The sequence below is a fragment of the Bombyx mandarina genome, chromosome 19, assembly GCF_030267445.1.
Source record: "Bombyx mandarina strain Sakado chromosome 19, ASM3026744v2".
Lineage (NCBI taxonomy): Eukaryota > Metazoa > Arthropoda > Insecta > Lepidoptera > Bombycidae > Bombyx > Bombyx mandarina.
This window is the reverse complement of record NC_143225.1, coordinates 8224599-8240765: the sequence shown is the minus strand read 5'-3', so window position 1 is coordinate 8240765 and position 16167 is coordinate 8224599. Positions and strand designations below refer to the sequence as shown.

General features: G+C 35.2%; 1 protein-coding gene across 1 annotated transcript in view; it reads left to right on the top strand.

Annotated features, from left to right (window-relative positions):
* Positions 1 to 15407, top strand: part of NGR-A3 (neuropeptide receptor A3) — a 49925-nt gene extending 34518 nt beyond the window's left edge. Inside the window, exons 5-7 of the mRNA XM_089735539.1 lie at positions 5832 to 5934; positions 7556 to 8127; positions 10732 to 15407. Coding sequence (XP_089591665.1) covers positions 5832 to 5934; positions 7556 to 8127; positions 10732 to 10753 — 697 coding nt within the window. The 3' untranslated portion in view covers positions 10754 to 15407. The remainder of the gene's footprint in view (positions 1 to 5831; positions 5935 to 7555; positions 8128 to 10731) is intronic.
* The last annotated feature ends 760 nt before the right edge of the window (positions 15408 to 16167 follow it).

Sequence of the window (16167 nt, the reverse complement as noted above, 5' to 3'; positions counted from 1 at the left end):
GCCATCGCGGCACTCTCCTTCAGACGACACTCAGGATCCTTTTTAGGGCTCCCTTCCGTGGCTTTTGCGCTTCTTACTTCGCGCATACTACTCATGCTACCGGTGGCCTTTATCTCAGAGCGCTGAGTTTTAAGACACGTCTGTTTGTCCGCAGTCAGACCAGTGGTCGGCAGACGACCACGCCCTCTCTTTGATTGCGGCATGACACCACCTTTGCCAGTAGAGGCTGCTCCGTCAGAGCCGGAACTGCTTCCAAGCTCGTCACTACTGATCGTCAGTACTCTTTTTCGCTATCTGCGAGTCGGCGAAGAGCGAGCCGACGAATGGGCCGACCCAGCTGTGGCCATGCTATCGTCCGACACGAGAGCGGTTCCGGACGATCTCCCTTCATTGTCCTTAACGGACCCTATAGCTACTACGTCCTTCGCGGACTCGTTCTTCCTACTTATGTCCTTCCCGGACCCTGCTCCTTTTTTGACGCCGTCCTTCCCGGACCTTATCTCAGTGCAGTTTGTGCCCCCCCCAGAATACGAGGGGCTGCGCACTACCGACGAGTCAGTAGTACGGAGGGATTCTCCCGCTTGGCGGGTACCCTCCTGGGGTATTACTCTTTGCAAACTGGACATCTTCATTGGTTTCCCTTTGTTTTTTGCCCGGGGTGCGGTCCCCTGGGACACCCTAGCGACCGGTCGCCCACCGGCCATGCATCCTCTCACCGGGTGTCAAAGCTTAGGATTAGGATTGAAATGAAAAGAAGAAGAAAATAAAACAAATAAAACCAAAAATAAAAACCAAAGGCGAAGAAAGACAGATAGAGAATAACACAAAATGATAAACCAAACAGTAAAACGAAGAAAGTTACAGATTACAAATCAAAATATAAATAAAACAAATGAAGATAACAAAAAGACAGTAAATAAATCAACGAAATAATCAAAGGGAAAAGGATAAAAGGTGGAGGCCCACGCATCTCCAGGAGGACCACCCTTCAACAAGTGAAGGGGGAGGAGAGCTTGGAACCCCCGGAGCTGGTTTTGGTCCACGTCGTTCGGTCTCTCTCGTTGTAACAGAACGAGAGAGACCGGACGATACCCCTGGGAATAGAGCCCAGAGGCCCGTTATCCGCCACCTACGGACGCGCCCGGTAGAAGTCCAGCAACTCCCGCGGGTGGTAGCACGAACCCTAGCAAGAGTCGTGCTTTGCAAAATCTACCAGCGGATTGAAAACGCGATCCTCTCAGAAGATTCGGCGAGAAAATCAGTGGGCTTGTTTTGTTCTCCAACACGTTCGGTATTTAATCGAATTTTCTTGATCACAATCTTATGTGACATCCACGTCTTACGATAAGTTTTTGCTTTTCGTACTTTGCTTGGGAATATGATGTCATCTATGTTGATGCTTTTATACTTACGTCTACTACCAATTACAATACATTCTGATTTTTTTTTAAATAATCATTAATTTTTTAATTTCTTCTTTTTTAACGGGACCGTTTTAGGATCAAAATTCTTAATCGCATTCGATTTCAAAATTTCTTCTTCTTCATCTCAACTATTTTAAGATCAATATTTATTATTATTGTTCGTTATTCTTTAATTGACGATTTCTATTCGTCAATCCCTGCCGTAAGTGGTAATAAGAAAATTGATTTCAAAATTGGATAAACGACTTAATGCCTCTAATGTTAAGATTTAAATCAATGGAAAAACAAAATATTGTTTTTATTTCACAGATTTATTAAAACCTTAATAAAACATGCCTGTTACGCTACAGTACATTACCCAATGCATAAATTAATTATGAAATATAGTAAATGAGAACACTGACTTTTTTCTACCCTTAAAGTAAATGAAATATACTGAAAGGCCAAGTATTAAAATAAAGAGAAATCCCAGCAAATAGATTAGTGAATATTATTTTGACATGAATGTTATCAGTTGAGCAGTGTGTACACAGGTCCACAAGGCTATTTCGTGGAGTATGTATCCACGTTTTCCGTTTCCTTGAAAACGAAAAGCTAGCAGAATTACTTAATCCGTGTCAACTAATATGTTAAAATCGATAGGCTTGATTTTCAATGTGGGAATCGACAGTTGTTTCCGTTTGAAAAAAAAATTTCCAAGAAATTGTGGTCGATTGTACATGTGAAGTTGATTGTGATTGGACTACTATTATAATGTAGTAATTAGTAATGACGATTTCGCAATTTTTCTTAGAACTGTTGTACCATACTTAGATTTATTATTACTGCATATTGTTCTGCATTGTTCTAGAATCTAAACTATAATAAATAAGCTAACTGGTATTTTCGTCTAGTGTCTATGAATGTTCTTCTTCTTAATCGTTTCACTTTCTTTTTTTATTACCCTCCCTAATCGCTGGTAGTCTAAAAGACTACTACTCCAACTACTCGCAGACTGAATTTGATTCTCAACAATGTGGTCGTAATCGTTATGTGGCTTGGGCCCTCCAAGGCCAAGGAGTGGGTAAATTTTGACGCGTCTCATGATGTCCCGCCATCTCTCCGTGTTCAAGACCATTCTGCTACACTAGCTTAAGGGACCTCTTACTATAGATCAGATATTATCTGTCTACCGTATGGGAAACCTTCCGCGCGGTTTAGTGCTGTTGCTCGATGTAGCGTTCTATGGTTATATCGTCGGGAAATGCGTCCGAGAAAAGCTGTGTAGCTTATTGAATATCCAAATTTATTTCTCTATGGTATAAAGTGTAAAATACATTAACTTGCACGAAAAGGGAACAGTATGTTATGTAAGAATGAGCCAAAAAGTACAGGTAACCATCAAATGAAAAAGAATCATCTAAGGAATGTTTGATACTAATTCTGTGTACTTTCTGATCACATTTGCTCAGGTCGCCAAAGCGTAGTATAAAATATTTAGAACTCATTCTCGAGTCTCGATAACGTCGCTTAGTTCGTCATCTCATAACTTCGTCTAATTATGTATTTTTATAATCATAGTAAGCGCAGGCAATTAAAATATATTTCTATATCGAGGACAAGACTATAATCTTCGTAATACCTCAATCCAAAAGTATCTTAACAAAAGTATACAATTAAGCGTAGTATTGAATAAAGAAACTTTTCTTTTGTTCAAGAAATCTTTAATGAAAACGCCAACAAAGAAAGTTGGTTTTGGAGGTTATTATAAACCAGCCCCTTATCACTTGAAAATCTGTGCGAGGCGCTAAAATGTAAAATGTTCTTGTACTTTGTTATGTAATTAAATTATGTTATGTACGGCTGAGTAATCCTTTGAAGCTATTAATTACAAATGGCTATTGAGTTTTTCTTGGTAACGAAATAGTGTTAGATGATGATGAAAAATTCACTTCAAACTTCCTTAACAGGTAAATAACGGCTAATATTGTGTAAAAATGATAGACAAAATATCAATAACGTTATCAATAACAATAACGTTATACCATCAATAACGTTATACCAATTAATTAATTATCGATTAAGAGCAATAACGTTATACCATCCAGTAGCATCCAGTAGCATCGTTTGATATACAGTACCCAACGACAAATAGACCTGTAATTCTTATTGAAACTCAATTTAATGATTCGAGCACGGATATTCACATATAGGGTATTTCGTTCTTTCTTTATTATGTTTGTCTTAAGTTACCCGTATTTGAGCTGAATGAAACTTTGCTTGGAAACGAAATAGAAACCCGCAATAATTCCCGGAAGCTCCCTGTCGATCAGATTTCCAATCAATTAAATTTCCGCCTAAAATAATATCGAGTATCGTTGGTACTGGCAACGACATTGAAATATTAATTCTGTTTCTATGATTTTCATTTTGTATATTTAGTATACTTTCTTTTACGTACGGCTTACTCGCTTTATTCTAGACGAAAGGTCCATCCTTCGGGAATACCACTTTCTTTTCTGGACGAAGGGCATTCCGTGTCTTTTCTTATACCCTTGATAAAATCTTAGTAAAATTTCTTCACGATCGATTGAGTAGTTCAGAATTGACTGCGTAATACATGAACCAACTAAATTTCGTATTTATAACCAAAAAACCATATAGTTTAAAAACAATGAACTGCAGCGTGCTGTTAGTTGCAAGTGAAAAAGTTAGGAAATACGTGTCAGACAACACACAGAAATGGGTTCGGAAGTTGAATTGGATAAACCGCAATGCTATAATCATGTAAATCAAAGTTGTTATAATATATTTAATACTAGAGGTCCCGCAGTAGTCGAAATTCGACTATAATTAATTGAAATTGTAAGTTTGTACACTATTATGATTCTATTTTCAAAGACTATTATATTTCTATAATCACAAATTTCGCCAAGACTACACTTTAGACAAATATTAATAAAGACAAACAATATTAAATCTATTCTCAATTTGACCAAAGACGTCAAGAAGAAAAGTTTGACAATAAATAAATAGTATGCATGCGTGTGTACGTCAAATACATGGTGATGTGTGTAATGTTTTTTTTATTGATTTAATGTATTTTTTAGGCATAATTTAAAAAAGTATTTACATTCTGCACTCTTTCTCTATATTCTCTATAAGTGTGGGAAATTTCATACTCCTCCGACCGCGCAATTTTCGTAAAAAGGGATACCTAAAAAGTTTTTGCTTCATGTATTAATATATAGATTTGATAATATTATCGTCACTTCAACATAAATTATATAATCCAAACTATGTCTTTTCTCGTAACTACTCAACATGAAATTTCCTGTTCAAACTAATTTTCGTTAAGCTCTGTAAGTCCTAATATTTTCTGAATATTCTTCGCAACTAAGAGGAGGGGCAGACTTTGCGACTTCAGAAGAACATTATTTAATAACTATTAACGTTATTATAAGTTATTACAGGATTATGTGTTTTTGCGATTCTTTAATCCCTTAGTTTATATGTATATTGTTATAAGTTAAAGTTTTGTGAGCAACTTCTCTATAATTGTCTGTGCGAACTAATAATTCGCGAGTCCTTAGTTACGCTGTCAAGGTATAATGTTAATTTAAAATTATAAAATATATAGTTTTTACCGGCTAAACTGTTTCTAATTATGAACGTCCTGACATATATTATAGGATCGCAGCATATATTTTACATCATGTTACTGCTATGTTTAGTTTGGTGTGCAACTAGGGCTCATAGATAAAACCTACCCTTAAAAAATTGTCCATCCAATATTAGTAATTTTCGTCATTACGTCACGAATAATTACGTCACGATGCTAGATTCTTCACATGAATTTACAGACGTGAACGAGACTACACACTTGAAATTTACTACTATACAATTGAGATTTATTCCTTAAGTCGCAAGGTGAGTGGCGGTATTTACGCTGTGATGTCTATAAACTCCGTAAATCACTTAATACCAGATAGACCATGAACTCGGTTACCCGCCTAAGGCAATCATACGAGTATAAAAAAAATACAAAGAACGAATTTTTACGATTCATGTCAATCAAACTGATGTGAACTCTGGAAGGGACAGCTGCGATACAGAAACAAAGGGGAATTATTCTAATAGAGGCGTTTTCCAATTACAGCACAAGAGCGCATTATGCCGCATAATGCTCAACTAAGCTTCAGCATAATTCGGCATTGTGTGTCACTGAGTCGCATTATGCTATGGTAGTTTAATTATGGACGCACAATGCCGAATTATGCTGAAGCTTAGTTGAGCATTATGCCGCAAATCACTTAATGTGTGCGCTCTTGTGCTGTAATTGGAAAACGGCCAGAGTATACCACGAAATGCTATGAAAGAGTCACGGATACTATTTTCTTATAGCTTATTTTGTTTGTCTGTTTACAGGTACTCAGATAAGAATCACATTTTGTGTACGGAAAGGCGATGTAGCACGGCTATTTTGAGTAGTTTCATAATACCACCTGTGCTTTGTATACCCACGTATATGGTGAGTATTATAGATTAACCTTAAACCATTCTTTGAAGTTTGCATGTTTTACATTGTGTTAGAATCGAAAACACATTAGAATATTCAATTCGTTACAAGGTGATGCTTAAAATTTAGAATGAAAGCGTTTTAATATTATTTGAAATTAGTACTGACATATTTCTTACCTTACCTTAAGATTTATTTATTTATTTATTTATTGCTTAGATGTGTGGACGAGCTCACAGCCCACCTGGTGTTAAGTGGTTACTGGAGCCCATAGACATCTACAACGTAAATGCGCCACACACCTTGAGATATAGTTCTAAGGTCTCAGTATAGTCACAACGGCTGCCCCACCCTTCAAACCGAAACGCATTACTGCTTCACGGCAGAAATAGGCGGGGCTTTGGTACCTACCCGTGCGGACTCACAAGAGATCCTACCACCAGCTATCACCTACCGTTAGTTATCTTATTAACTATAAAAATGAGACAAGAGACAAAAATTGAAAATACGCCAGACCAAAATTTGGCCTTTACAGGCAATTTGCTGGTTTTACAAGTGATCCTTGTAACCCGGCGGCAAGTCTTCCACATGATTAAGATTCAATGAAAGGAATTTTATTATACCTACCAAGAAAAATGTTTTTGTGAGAGAGGCGTAATCTTAGGAGTCTGCCCCGCGATATTCGACGTTTTTTCAACGGTTCACGCTCCAACTAGCTGTGCCGATGATTTATGTTATGAATGTCTTTGCGGATTCTTTTAAAATGGTTTCATATTTGTTTGCATGGAAATTCAAAGGTTGATAGAGCTGTATAAAATTGATACTTACTATTTAGTTATTCGGTTACGTTTTCTATCATTCAGAAGAATGAGAGTTTATTTCTGAGTATGACAAAAATGTACATTCGATCTTATTATTTATTCTTAGCATTTGATAACGTATTGATAAAGTAGCTAAACTTTTTCCACGATCTAAATTTGTAATCGTTCAATTTTCATTAAAAGTATTTAATTTAAAACCGCAAGCTGATAGCCCAATGACGTCACCATTTGCAAACTTTGAAGTGATTGATATCCTATAACTATTCTACCTACGCGATTTTCGTAGCTTTCGGAATGTAAATAAAACGTAGCTAATATTAAACCGGCCATCGTTTCGCACGTGCTTCGATACGTAATGATAATGAGTAAACGTTCAGAGGCCCTAGTGTGAAGCTTTTTCGAAACTCAATCTCGGCAACGTAAACAACCATTAGTATGGCAGTAGAGGTGGCTTCATCTGATACTATATGGGTTATGGTATCTATATTAACTATGGCTTATCATAACTCTAATGAGTTGTAAGAAAGATGGACTCCCTAATAGGATATAGACGATCCACAAAAATGGCATTTTAACGGAGTGGATATATGTAATTTTTTTGTGCATTTGATCATTGCAAAAAAATATCTTTCGTCTGATCAAAAGTATTTATCGAACCCGACTAGAAATAACCAACGTTAAGTAAACTTATGCGACTCTTCTACACTATCCAGCACCCTGACTGGGAAGCAAGAATATTTCGCATCAGCAATAGGTAAGATATGAAAGCCACAATAACGAAAGTAAAGCTATGCTCTCTAATTCCCTTGCAGGTATTTGACATTCACACGGCGGTCGTATTGGAACCGACAGGTCCGATGATCCTTTACCACGTAGATTCTGATGAGGAGGGGGGGTTGTACCAAATAAACTTCTGGGTACACGCGGTACTGATAAAACTGCTGCCGTGCTGTATACTGACAGTAATCAGCTTATGGCTGATCAGAGAGGTGTACAGTGCTAATCAGCATCAAAAAAAAATTAGAGTTTACAACGCCTGTCCGAGCAACAACAAAGCAATCAAACGACAATACAAAGCCGACAGGAGAACTAATAGAACAACGAAGATGCTCGTGGCTGTGCTATTACTGTTCCTGGTTACCGAACTACCCCAAGGAATATTGGGTTTATTGAGTGGGATTTTGGGGCGTTGTTTCTTCAAGCGTTGCTACGATTTGTTCGGGGAACTGATGGATGCTTTGGCTTTGTTGAACGGGGCGATTAACTTCGTGTTGTACTGTTCGATGTCGCGGCAATTCCGTATGACGTTTGGACAAATGATGTGGCGCGCTCATCTACACCGCTGGTCGCCGCCGCAGGCTTCTCACTCAGACGGACAAACCACGTAAGTTGATAAATACTATGTACTAGCTACTAGATTGTCACACCCTGATCATCTCATTAAATTGAAATTCTAGTGAGGGTATTAGCTTGAACACGCTTTTATTAGCTTGGTATGTATCTATGTAACAGAATCTTTGAATATTATTTTCACCTACTTTAAAGGGTTGGATTGAATTGGAAAATAAAATTAGAAAATATCTTAAAAACCACTTCATTAATTTTTACGATAAAATGCTTGTTTTTTCTTAATCACACTTATTGTTTAGTTTAGTCAGTTACAAAAGCGTATTATTTAGTTTTCTAAACTACTACTTATTAAGATTACAATAATAGTTGATGATAGAGTATACGTAATATCGAAAACGTTGAACAAAGAATTTTTGAATAAAGTTAATAATGAAACGGTGAATAAACTGGAAATCATCATAATTGCAAACGTATGACATGACACATTTCATAAACAAAAATCGATTATAAAAGCATTACAAAAATTTAATGTAAAACAGTAAATGTTATCGTCTGGCGTACTCGAGCCGATAATTGTGTGGTGTTTATAAAATTCTCTATTTATCCTACCGCTACGTTATTCTTATGAGGCCAGTGATAAAAAAATTGTTTTCTAAATTTACTTCCGATGGCCATTATTGTGACTTCAGTGTTTGCCGTGACCATAAATAATATAAATTATAAGGTAATATTAAAAAGTACGTAAAATTAATATAAAAACGTTTGCTTCACAAGTCGAAACTCGATACAATTCAATCTCCTCTTCTGCTTGCTCTTATATCACTATTTTGGTCGGTGCAGCTTGTCTTCTTTTTCCATTAAGACCTTTGAGCTCATCATTTGCTATCTATCATTTTTGCGCTTACGCTCTTCTCTCTCATATCCTCTATCACACAGTCCATCCAAGGTTTTTGGGACGCCTCCTCTTCATATCACCATCTACTTTCATACCTACTTATATGCAATGCAATTAAATCTCTATTCACAAAAAAAAGTTTTACTGCAATATTCGTTGGTTCATTATTTTAGGGGAGTCAATCACTAAGATTTCATGTTCTTGAAATTCAATCAATCGACATATCAATGTATCAGCTCTCCGAATATATGGCTTATACGTAGCCAAATAAGTACAGTTGCACTCTACCTATGAGTAAACTCCACGAATTTAATGATTAAGCGATATATATATAATTCATTCGTTGTGGAAATCAATCGCCTACATTTTCTACTGGTTGCCCTCGTGATGTCCATATTCTCGGGGTGGCGCCGCAAGTCTAGTTGGAGTACTGACCGCGGGAACTCCCCAACTCTGAGTGGGTTCTGACCTCGGGTGGAGATCGGATGTCGAGTAAAAAAAAAGGTTTCAGGGGAGTCGTTTAGCGGGTAGGGTCTTAAACTTTATCCCTTGGGCCCGCGGTCCACTCCCAACATCTGGGGACCGCCCAGTCCCCATGGACTCCCTAGGCTGCGGTGACCCTGTAGGAGGTTCGGACACTTGCCCGAAAAAAAAAAGAATGAATCAGATATTAACAGTTTCAAAGGGAGCAATTCTGTAGGAAAATTCCGAGAAATTACCTGAAAGCGTGTAACATTATGCACGAAGAGCTAAAAATATTTTGTTATAAACTGCGGCTAGATAAGACGCACTCAGCGAACTCTCCCGTTTCTTAGACTAATAAATTTTTATTACGAGTTCTGCTTGTTTTTAAATTAAACTGTATATTTACGCAAAATAAGCTCTGTGTTGCACTCATACAAGATTTAAATAGAACATATTTTACTGAGTACAAATTTAATATAGAAATTCTCTTTGACTTTACTGCAACGTCAATTAAAGTGGACTTAGTATTAGATTGTACATTATGTCTATTCAAATGTACTAGAAAATGTTATATCAACGTAGATTCCGTTGTATCTCTATATTCTGAAGAAAATAAATCAAATATAGACAGAGCTATGTCTAATAAAGAGTACTAGAACCTAAGTCAGCGGTTTTTACTTTGTTGTTTCTCTCTTTAAGTATCTTTTACTTATCTTATCTTATTTTATTTACTTATCACTACTTCTAAACGGATTTTCATTCAGTTTTTTATAGATAGACTGCAGTTAAGGAGCAGAATATATTATGCTTTGTTTTATTAAAATCGGATGTTACAAAAGGAGTTATCGTCCCTAACAGATTTTTGATAATTTACTTCCAGATGTCATTTTAGATTATGTTAGAAATTATTTCGCAGTGATACTATTAAAATAAATGTAACTCTATCTGTCCTTTATGTTTTCACGGCCAAGCGTGGCTGTCGAATGATTAATCCATTTGAAAGTGGTTTCAGTGACGTATGGACGTCAACTCGGTCCACCGGAATAGTTCGAGTCAGTTCCCGAATTAAAAAATGTCAGACTTTTACTTTACCAATAGTGAGGTAAAAGTCTCAATTGTTAGTCATACGGCTACCTCTTAGACCTCCGCCTCAACATTTTAAATTGTTTTTGAAATGTTTTTGAAGATTTCTATTTAAATTTTCTCTGAAAATATTTGGCGGTCAACGATTATCTATATTTTATGTCAGATTAAATAATACAGTTTTTTGTTTTTCAGAGCAAAGTCATCGGTACCTTGAGGAAGGATTTTACAAGAGAAACACGCAAATGTATTAGATCATTTCTTGTGAATTCATCATTCAATAAAGACGACGAATTTCAACTTAATATAAAATTTAATTACGTTAGAGGTTACGGAGTCAATGTACTAGTAATATTTAAATCAGTCATTAATGAAATGTTTACAGAACCTTTAGTATCTTGATTTTGGTGATTACTTTTGTATATAAAACCGTAAAAGTCGAATAAAAAAATATTATTTATTTAATAATTCATATATGGATCAAAAAGATACCTGTTGTTATTATTCTTCAAAATATGTATTAAATCTTTATTAAACGGCGGTCCATTGAATACTGTAAATCTAAAATAACTTTAATTTAAATACCAAAGAAAGCAAATCCAATTTTATGTTTTCATTAAAAAGTACCTTTAATAGAAAACATTTTCTTGATTATTCTTAATCGTTATTACATTATGTTTCTCTAAATATAATGATAAAAGTGTTTGTCCCTTTTATAGTTCAGCAAAATTGACGACGTTTCACAATTCGGGACGCCCAAATTATGTTTTACTTTTAATTACTAGCTGGAGTAATAAACTGGTTTAATCGGCCTTTGATTTCACTGCTCGTAAATGTAGGCGGCAATTGGCGTAAGTGACATTAATAAATGAAAGCAACCGAATCTCGTATACTTGTCTGATTCACACAGTTTTTCGAATAATTAAGGAATTTATCACGTTTCCAATACTTTATAGTTTTTATGGTCACAGACGACTTACGTAATCTGGGATTCACTGGGATTCTCTCTTAACGTGAAGATGAAAATCCAAGTCAAACAAACTGTCAGACCTCAAGATACTGTGGTTCGTTCTGTGTAAAATGAAACAAAAAAAACGTGTGGCACTCGGGAACTGCCGCGGTAAAGCTATTGCATAGCATTTTTTATCAACTTATACAATTATAATTATAATGATAATTTAATATTAAAACAATAATAAAACAAGACCACGCTATATTAAACATTAATAAAAGCAAAACCTTAACTGTCCCCTTCACACTCATAAGCTAGACCGCGCGAGAGAGAGATGGGCAGACTTTTCATGATGCGCATGCAGTGTGATGTCACGCCACGCGCTTATTCACAAACACTACACAAGCGCAACGTGTGAATGTGTTGAACGCGAGCTACATGGTAGGCGGAGTGAGGGGTGTAAGGTTTTTTTCGTTACGGAATTTCATGATTCGGTCGCCGCGCTCAAGGCCCGCGATAAAAGCTATGCAATAGCTTAAAAATCTAGATATTTATTTTTGTAAAGAAAACAGAGTGCAGTTAGCACAATATTCAGTTGTCGACGAATAAAACTGTATCCGAAACGCCAGAATTATTATATAATATCGATAAAAAATGTGTGATTCAACCGTAAAATCAGTATTAATCACGAGAAGTTATTCAGCCGGTGAAATTCATTTCAACAACTAATAGCAGCTGAGTTCAGGAAATGAACCCTTATCGTTTTATCTTTCATATTTCGATAACAACGCGTAAATATTTGCCCGATTTCATTTCGCATGTTCATTTTTTGTTTTTCTGGGAACTTTAGATTACGTCCTGTAATGGCTTCGTCGAAACTCGTTACATACCAGTTTGATAGGATATCCGCTTGTATTAAAATTTGTGAAAACAAATACAAGTACATACAAAGGCACATTATCATTTTTAATCATAATGAGTTAAAAAAACACCGACTCCAATCGGGAATTGTTCCCAAACTCCATGTTACGGTAGTCAGTCCTTAAAAACTAAGCCGGTTTCAAGAGCGCTTTAAATAATAATAAGTATATAATAGAAAATACAATATAAATAAAATAATAAATCATTATACAACGTTCTTTACAAAATTACAAGTACCTTTTGATCTTGCCATCGCGTAGATGAAACCACAAGCTTAATAAGCCACCGAGCTCCAAGAAGCTATTATTTCCGTATAGTGTGTGTGCTATTAAATATTTCCCTGAAATTATTTATTAAAGTGAAATTGTTTGTTTGTTCCGCTTTGACGTCTTAGCCGCTCAATTTAGATACGTACTCATGAAAAAGCATAGACGTCATCAAAGGTGCAGAAAAGAACACGTTCAGAAGAGCACGCCTCCCTAAAGATTATTATTGAACGCGTTCTTGCTAAGATTTTTACTTTTAACGAGTTCCCGATAATTCTGCGCTGTAAAAAGCGCTTTGACAGCAGTTTTCGCGCAAATTGTGGTTAAAATAGAATAGAATAGTCGTGAAAGCTTAGAACGAATTTGGTTACTTTCATCCAAAAAAAAAAATCTGTCATCGATCGATAGAATTAATTTTTCTATATCAATACCAACGAAGCCGCCTGTAAAACCTAGTTTTTATTAATAACTAGCGACCCGCCCTCACTTCGCTTCGGAAACTGTAATTTATTATTGATTTCTCCACTATTTAATGGATGTTATTATACATATAAACCTTCCTCTTCAATCACTCTATTTATTAAAAAAAACCGCATCAAAATCAGTTGCATAGTTTTAAAGATTTAAGCATATATAGGGATATAGGGACAGAGAAAACGACTTTGTTTTATACTAAATTTTTTTATTGCCCTTGTAGGCAGACGAGCATACGGCCCCCCTGATGGTGAGTGGTTACCGTCGCTCATGGACATCAGCAATGCCAGGGGCAGAGCCAAGCCGCTGCCTACCGAAAATACTATGTAGTGAAGTACTAGTTAAACGTCACGCTCTGCTGTGACTCTCAATAACTGTATTAAAAATCTCATAACAACTAGTCAGAGTCATCAAAGCATTTACTCTAATCTAGTCTCAAAAATGTCCGTTTATGTCTAGCCGAATTCTTTAGTTTTTTCTAGAACAATGAGCAAGCTTTTATTATTATACTATTAAAAGGAGAATCGGGCCGTGAATCTAATTTAATAGTCATTCTCAGTCTTATCTAGTCATCATTTATTAGAAATGGGCAAAAAAATAAACACAAATTTTATTTTATTTGACATATTACAGTAAAATTGCTTAGTTCAGAGATACAACTATATTTTGGCAATTCAACAGTACGTACGACATTGCAAATAAATAATAACACTATGTAAAAATATAAACCAAAGAACTCTCTCTGATACAATAATTTCTAGCTCCACATCTAAATATAACCACCGAAAAGAATATTAAACTTAATTCTGTGAAACTGAAATGAATAATTTTATTTTGTCGGTCTTCTTAGATTTTTTGGTTTTTTTTTGCGTCTGCGTTGTGAAATGAAATTGGAAGCAAGAATAAAAACCAACCAAATTAGTACTAAGAATAATATTATATTAGATAAACCACCGTAAATTGTATATTTTTTGCTTTTTATGTACATTTGTACAAAATGTAATTTTTTACCGAAATATTTGTGCTGTTTTCGATTTACAAGAACCGCAATAATCGATAAATTTAATCAATTTTCAGACTTGTTAACAATGTTAGACTGGTGGTAGGACCTCTTGTGAGTCCGCGCGGGTGGGTACCACCACCCTGCCTATTTCTGATGTGAAGCAGTAATGCGTTTCGGTTTAAAGGGTGGGGCAGCCGTTTTACTATACTTGAGACCTTAGAACTTATATCTCAAGGTGGGTGGCGCATTTACGTTGTGGATGTCTATGGGCTCCAGTAACCACTTAACACCAGATGGGCTGTGAGCTCGTCCACCCATCTAAGCAGTAAAAAAAAGGTCAATGCAGTTAATAGAATTTATGTACTTTTAGAAAAAAATTAAACGGCTCTGATATACTCATCTCTTAATTAATAATAGCGCAGTACTTGGCGCTCCTAATTATAGGGCCAAGGGATGTGGGTTCGATTCCCATACTCCATATATTTATTAATACAAAAAAATGCTTTAAAATTTATTGATTTGATCGTATTTTGTTGGTCTAATCTCACTATTACTATTGTATGTCAATAATTTTGAATTAATTTCTTTAAGAAAAAATTACGCGGAGAAATTCTAATAAACACAGATATATTCAGATTGATTAAATGTTTTAAGAATTGCAGTTGAGTTATCGCCCAATATTGTAAATTATTTTAATGTCTTTTTAAAAAAGGACAAGCAACAAGCTAGAACAACAGTCTTTTTTTGTCCTGTATGTATTTAATGTAAAAGATAAATTCTTCGAAAATATAACACATGAATTATATTTTCAAACAACGACTACTGAGGAAGAAAATAAAAAAAAATGTGTTGCGGATCGTTCCATTCAAACGGTTAAATATAAAAATTAAAATGTAAATAAATGTTATAGTAATCCCCAAACCACTATTATTTACTAATAAGAATAAAATACAATGTAAATATTATATATTAAATACAATAATAGCTTGCAATTATTATTTGCAATTATTGAATTATATACGTAATTGTGTCCTTAAATTAGATGTGTAATTAAACTTTCATAAAGAAAACTTTATAAACATAATCGTAATCGAATTAAAGAATGTTTCTCTTGTGAATGAAGTCCTCAATTCATTTGTGCTCCGATGCTCATATTTAAACACCATCAAACCTGCTCATTTAATTATAAGTAAATAATTGTAGTCGTATAATAAATGTACATATCGTTTTTGTAAATAAAGTTTTTGATGTGGTATTTGTTTTTATTTACATCTCATATTTTGAAAGCATCATTTTAAATAATACTAGCTGACCCGGCAGACTTCGTAATGCCTCAATCGATAAATAAAAGACCTAAACATTTTTTATAAAATAAACTTAAAACAAACAAAAGGAATCCGTCCGACGGGAGACACATCAAAGGAAAAACGAAATTGTTATTTTTATTTAATTCCGAGCATTTTCATATTTATCTACCTTTTAAACCTTCTCTGGACTTCCACAAATAATTCAAGACCAAAATTAGCCAAATCCGTCTAGCCGTTCTCGAGTTTTAGCAGTTTTAACAGCAATTCATTTTTATCTATATAGATTAATATATTGATGTATTTTAATTGATTGACTACTCTGTACAAAATTGTGTGTATATTATTTATTTATATGTTTTTATTGCTTAGATGGGTGAACGAGCTCACGGTCTGATGTTAAGTGGCCACGGGGGCTCATAGAAATCCACAACGTAAATGCCGCCACCCAACTTGATACAAGAGTTCTGAGTCTGAGTTCTATAGTACATTGGCTGCCCATCCTGAGACGTATGATGTACTCTCCCTGTTTCTAATTTTCTAAAGAAATACGTACTTAACACGTGTTCAAAAAAGTGATGAAGGAATAAAAAACATCGTATTACAAAACCAAAATACGCAAAATATATAAACCTGCACAATTATCTCGCGTTTCGGTTTGAAGTATAGCATAGGTGCAATAATAAAAATTTACCATCGAGATTTGGAATG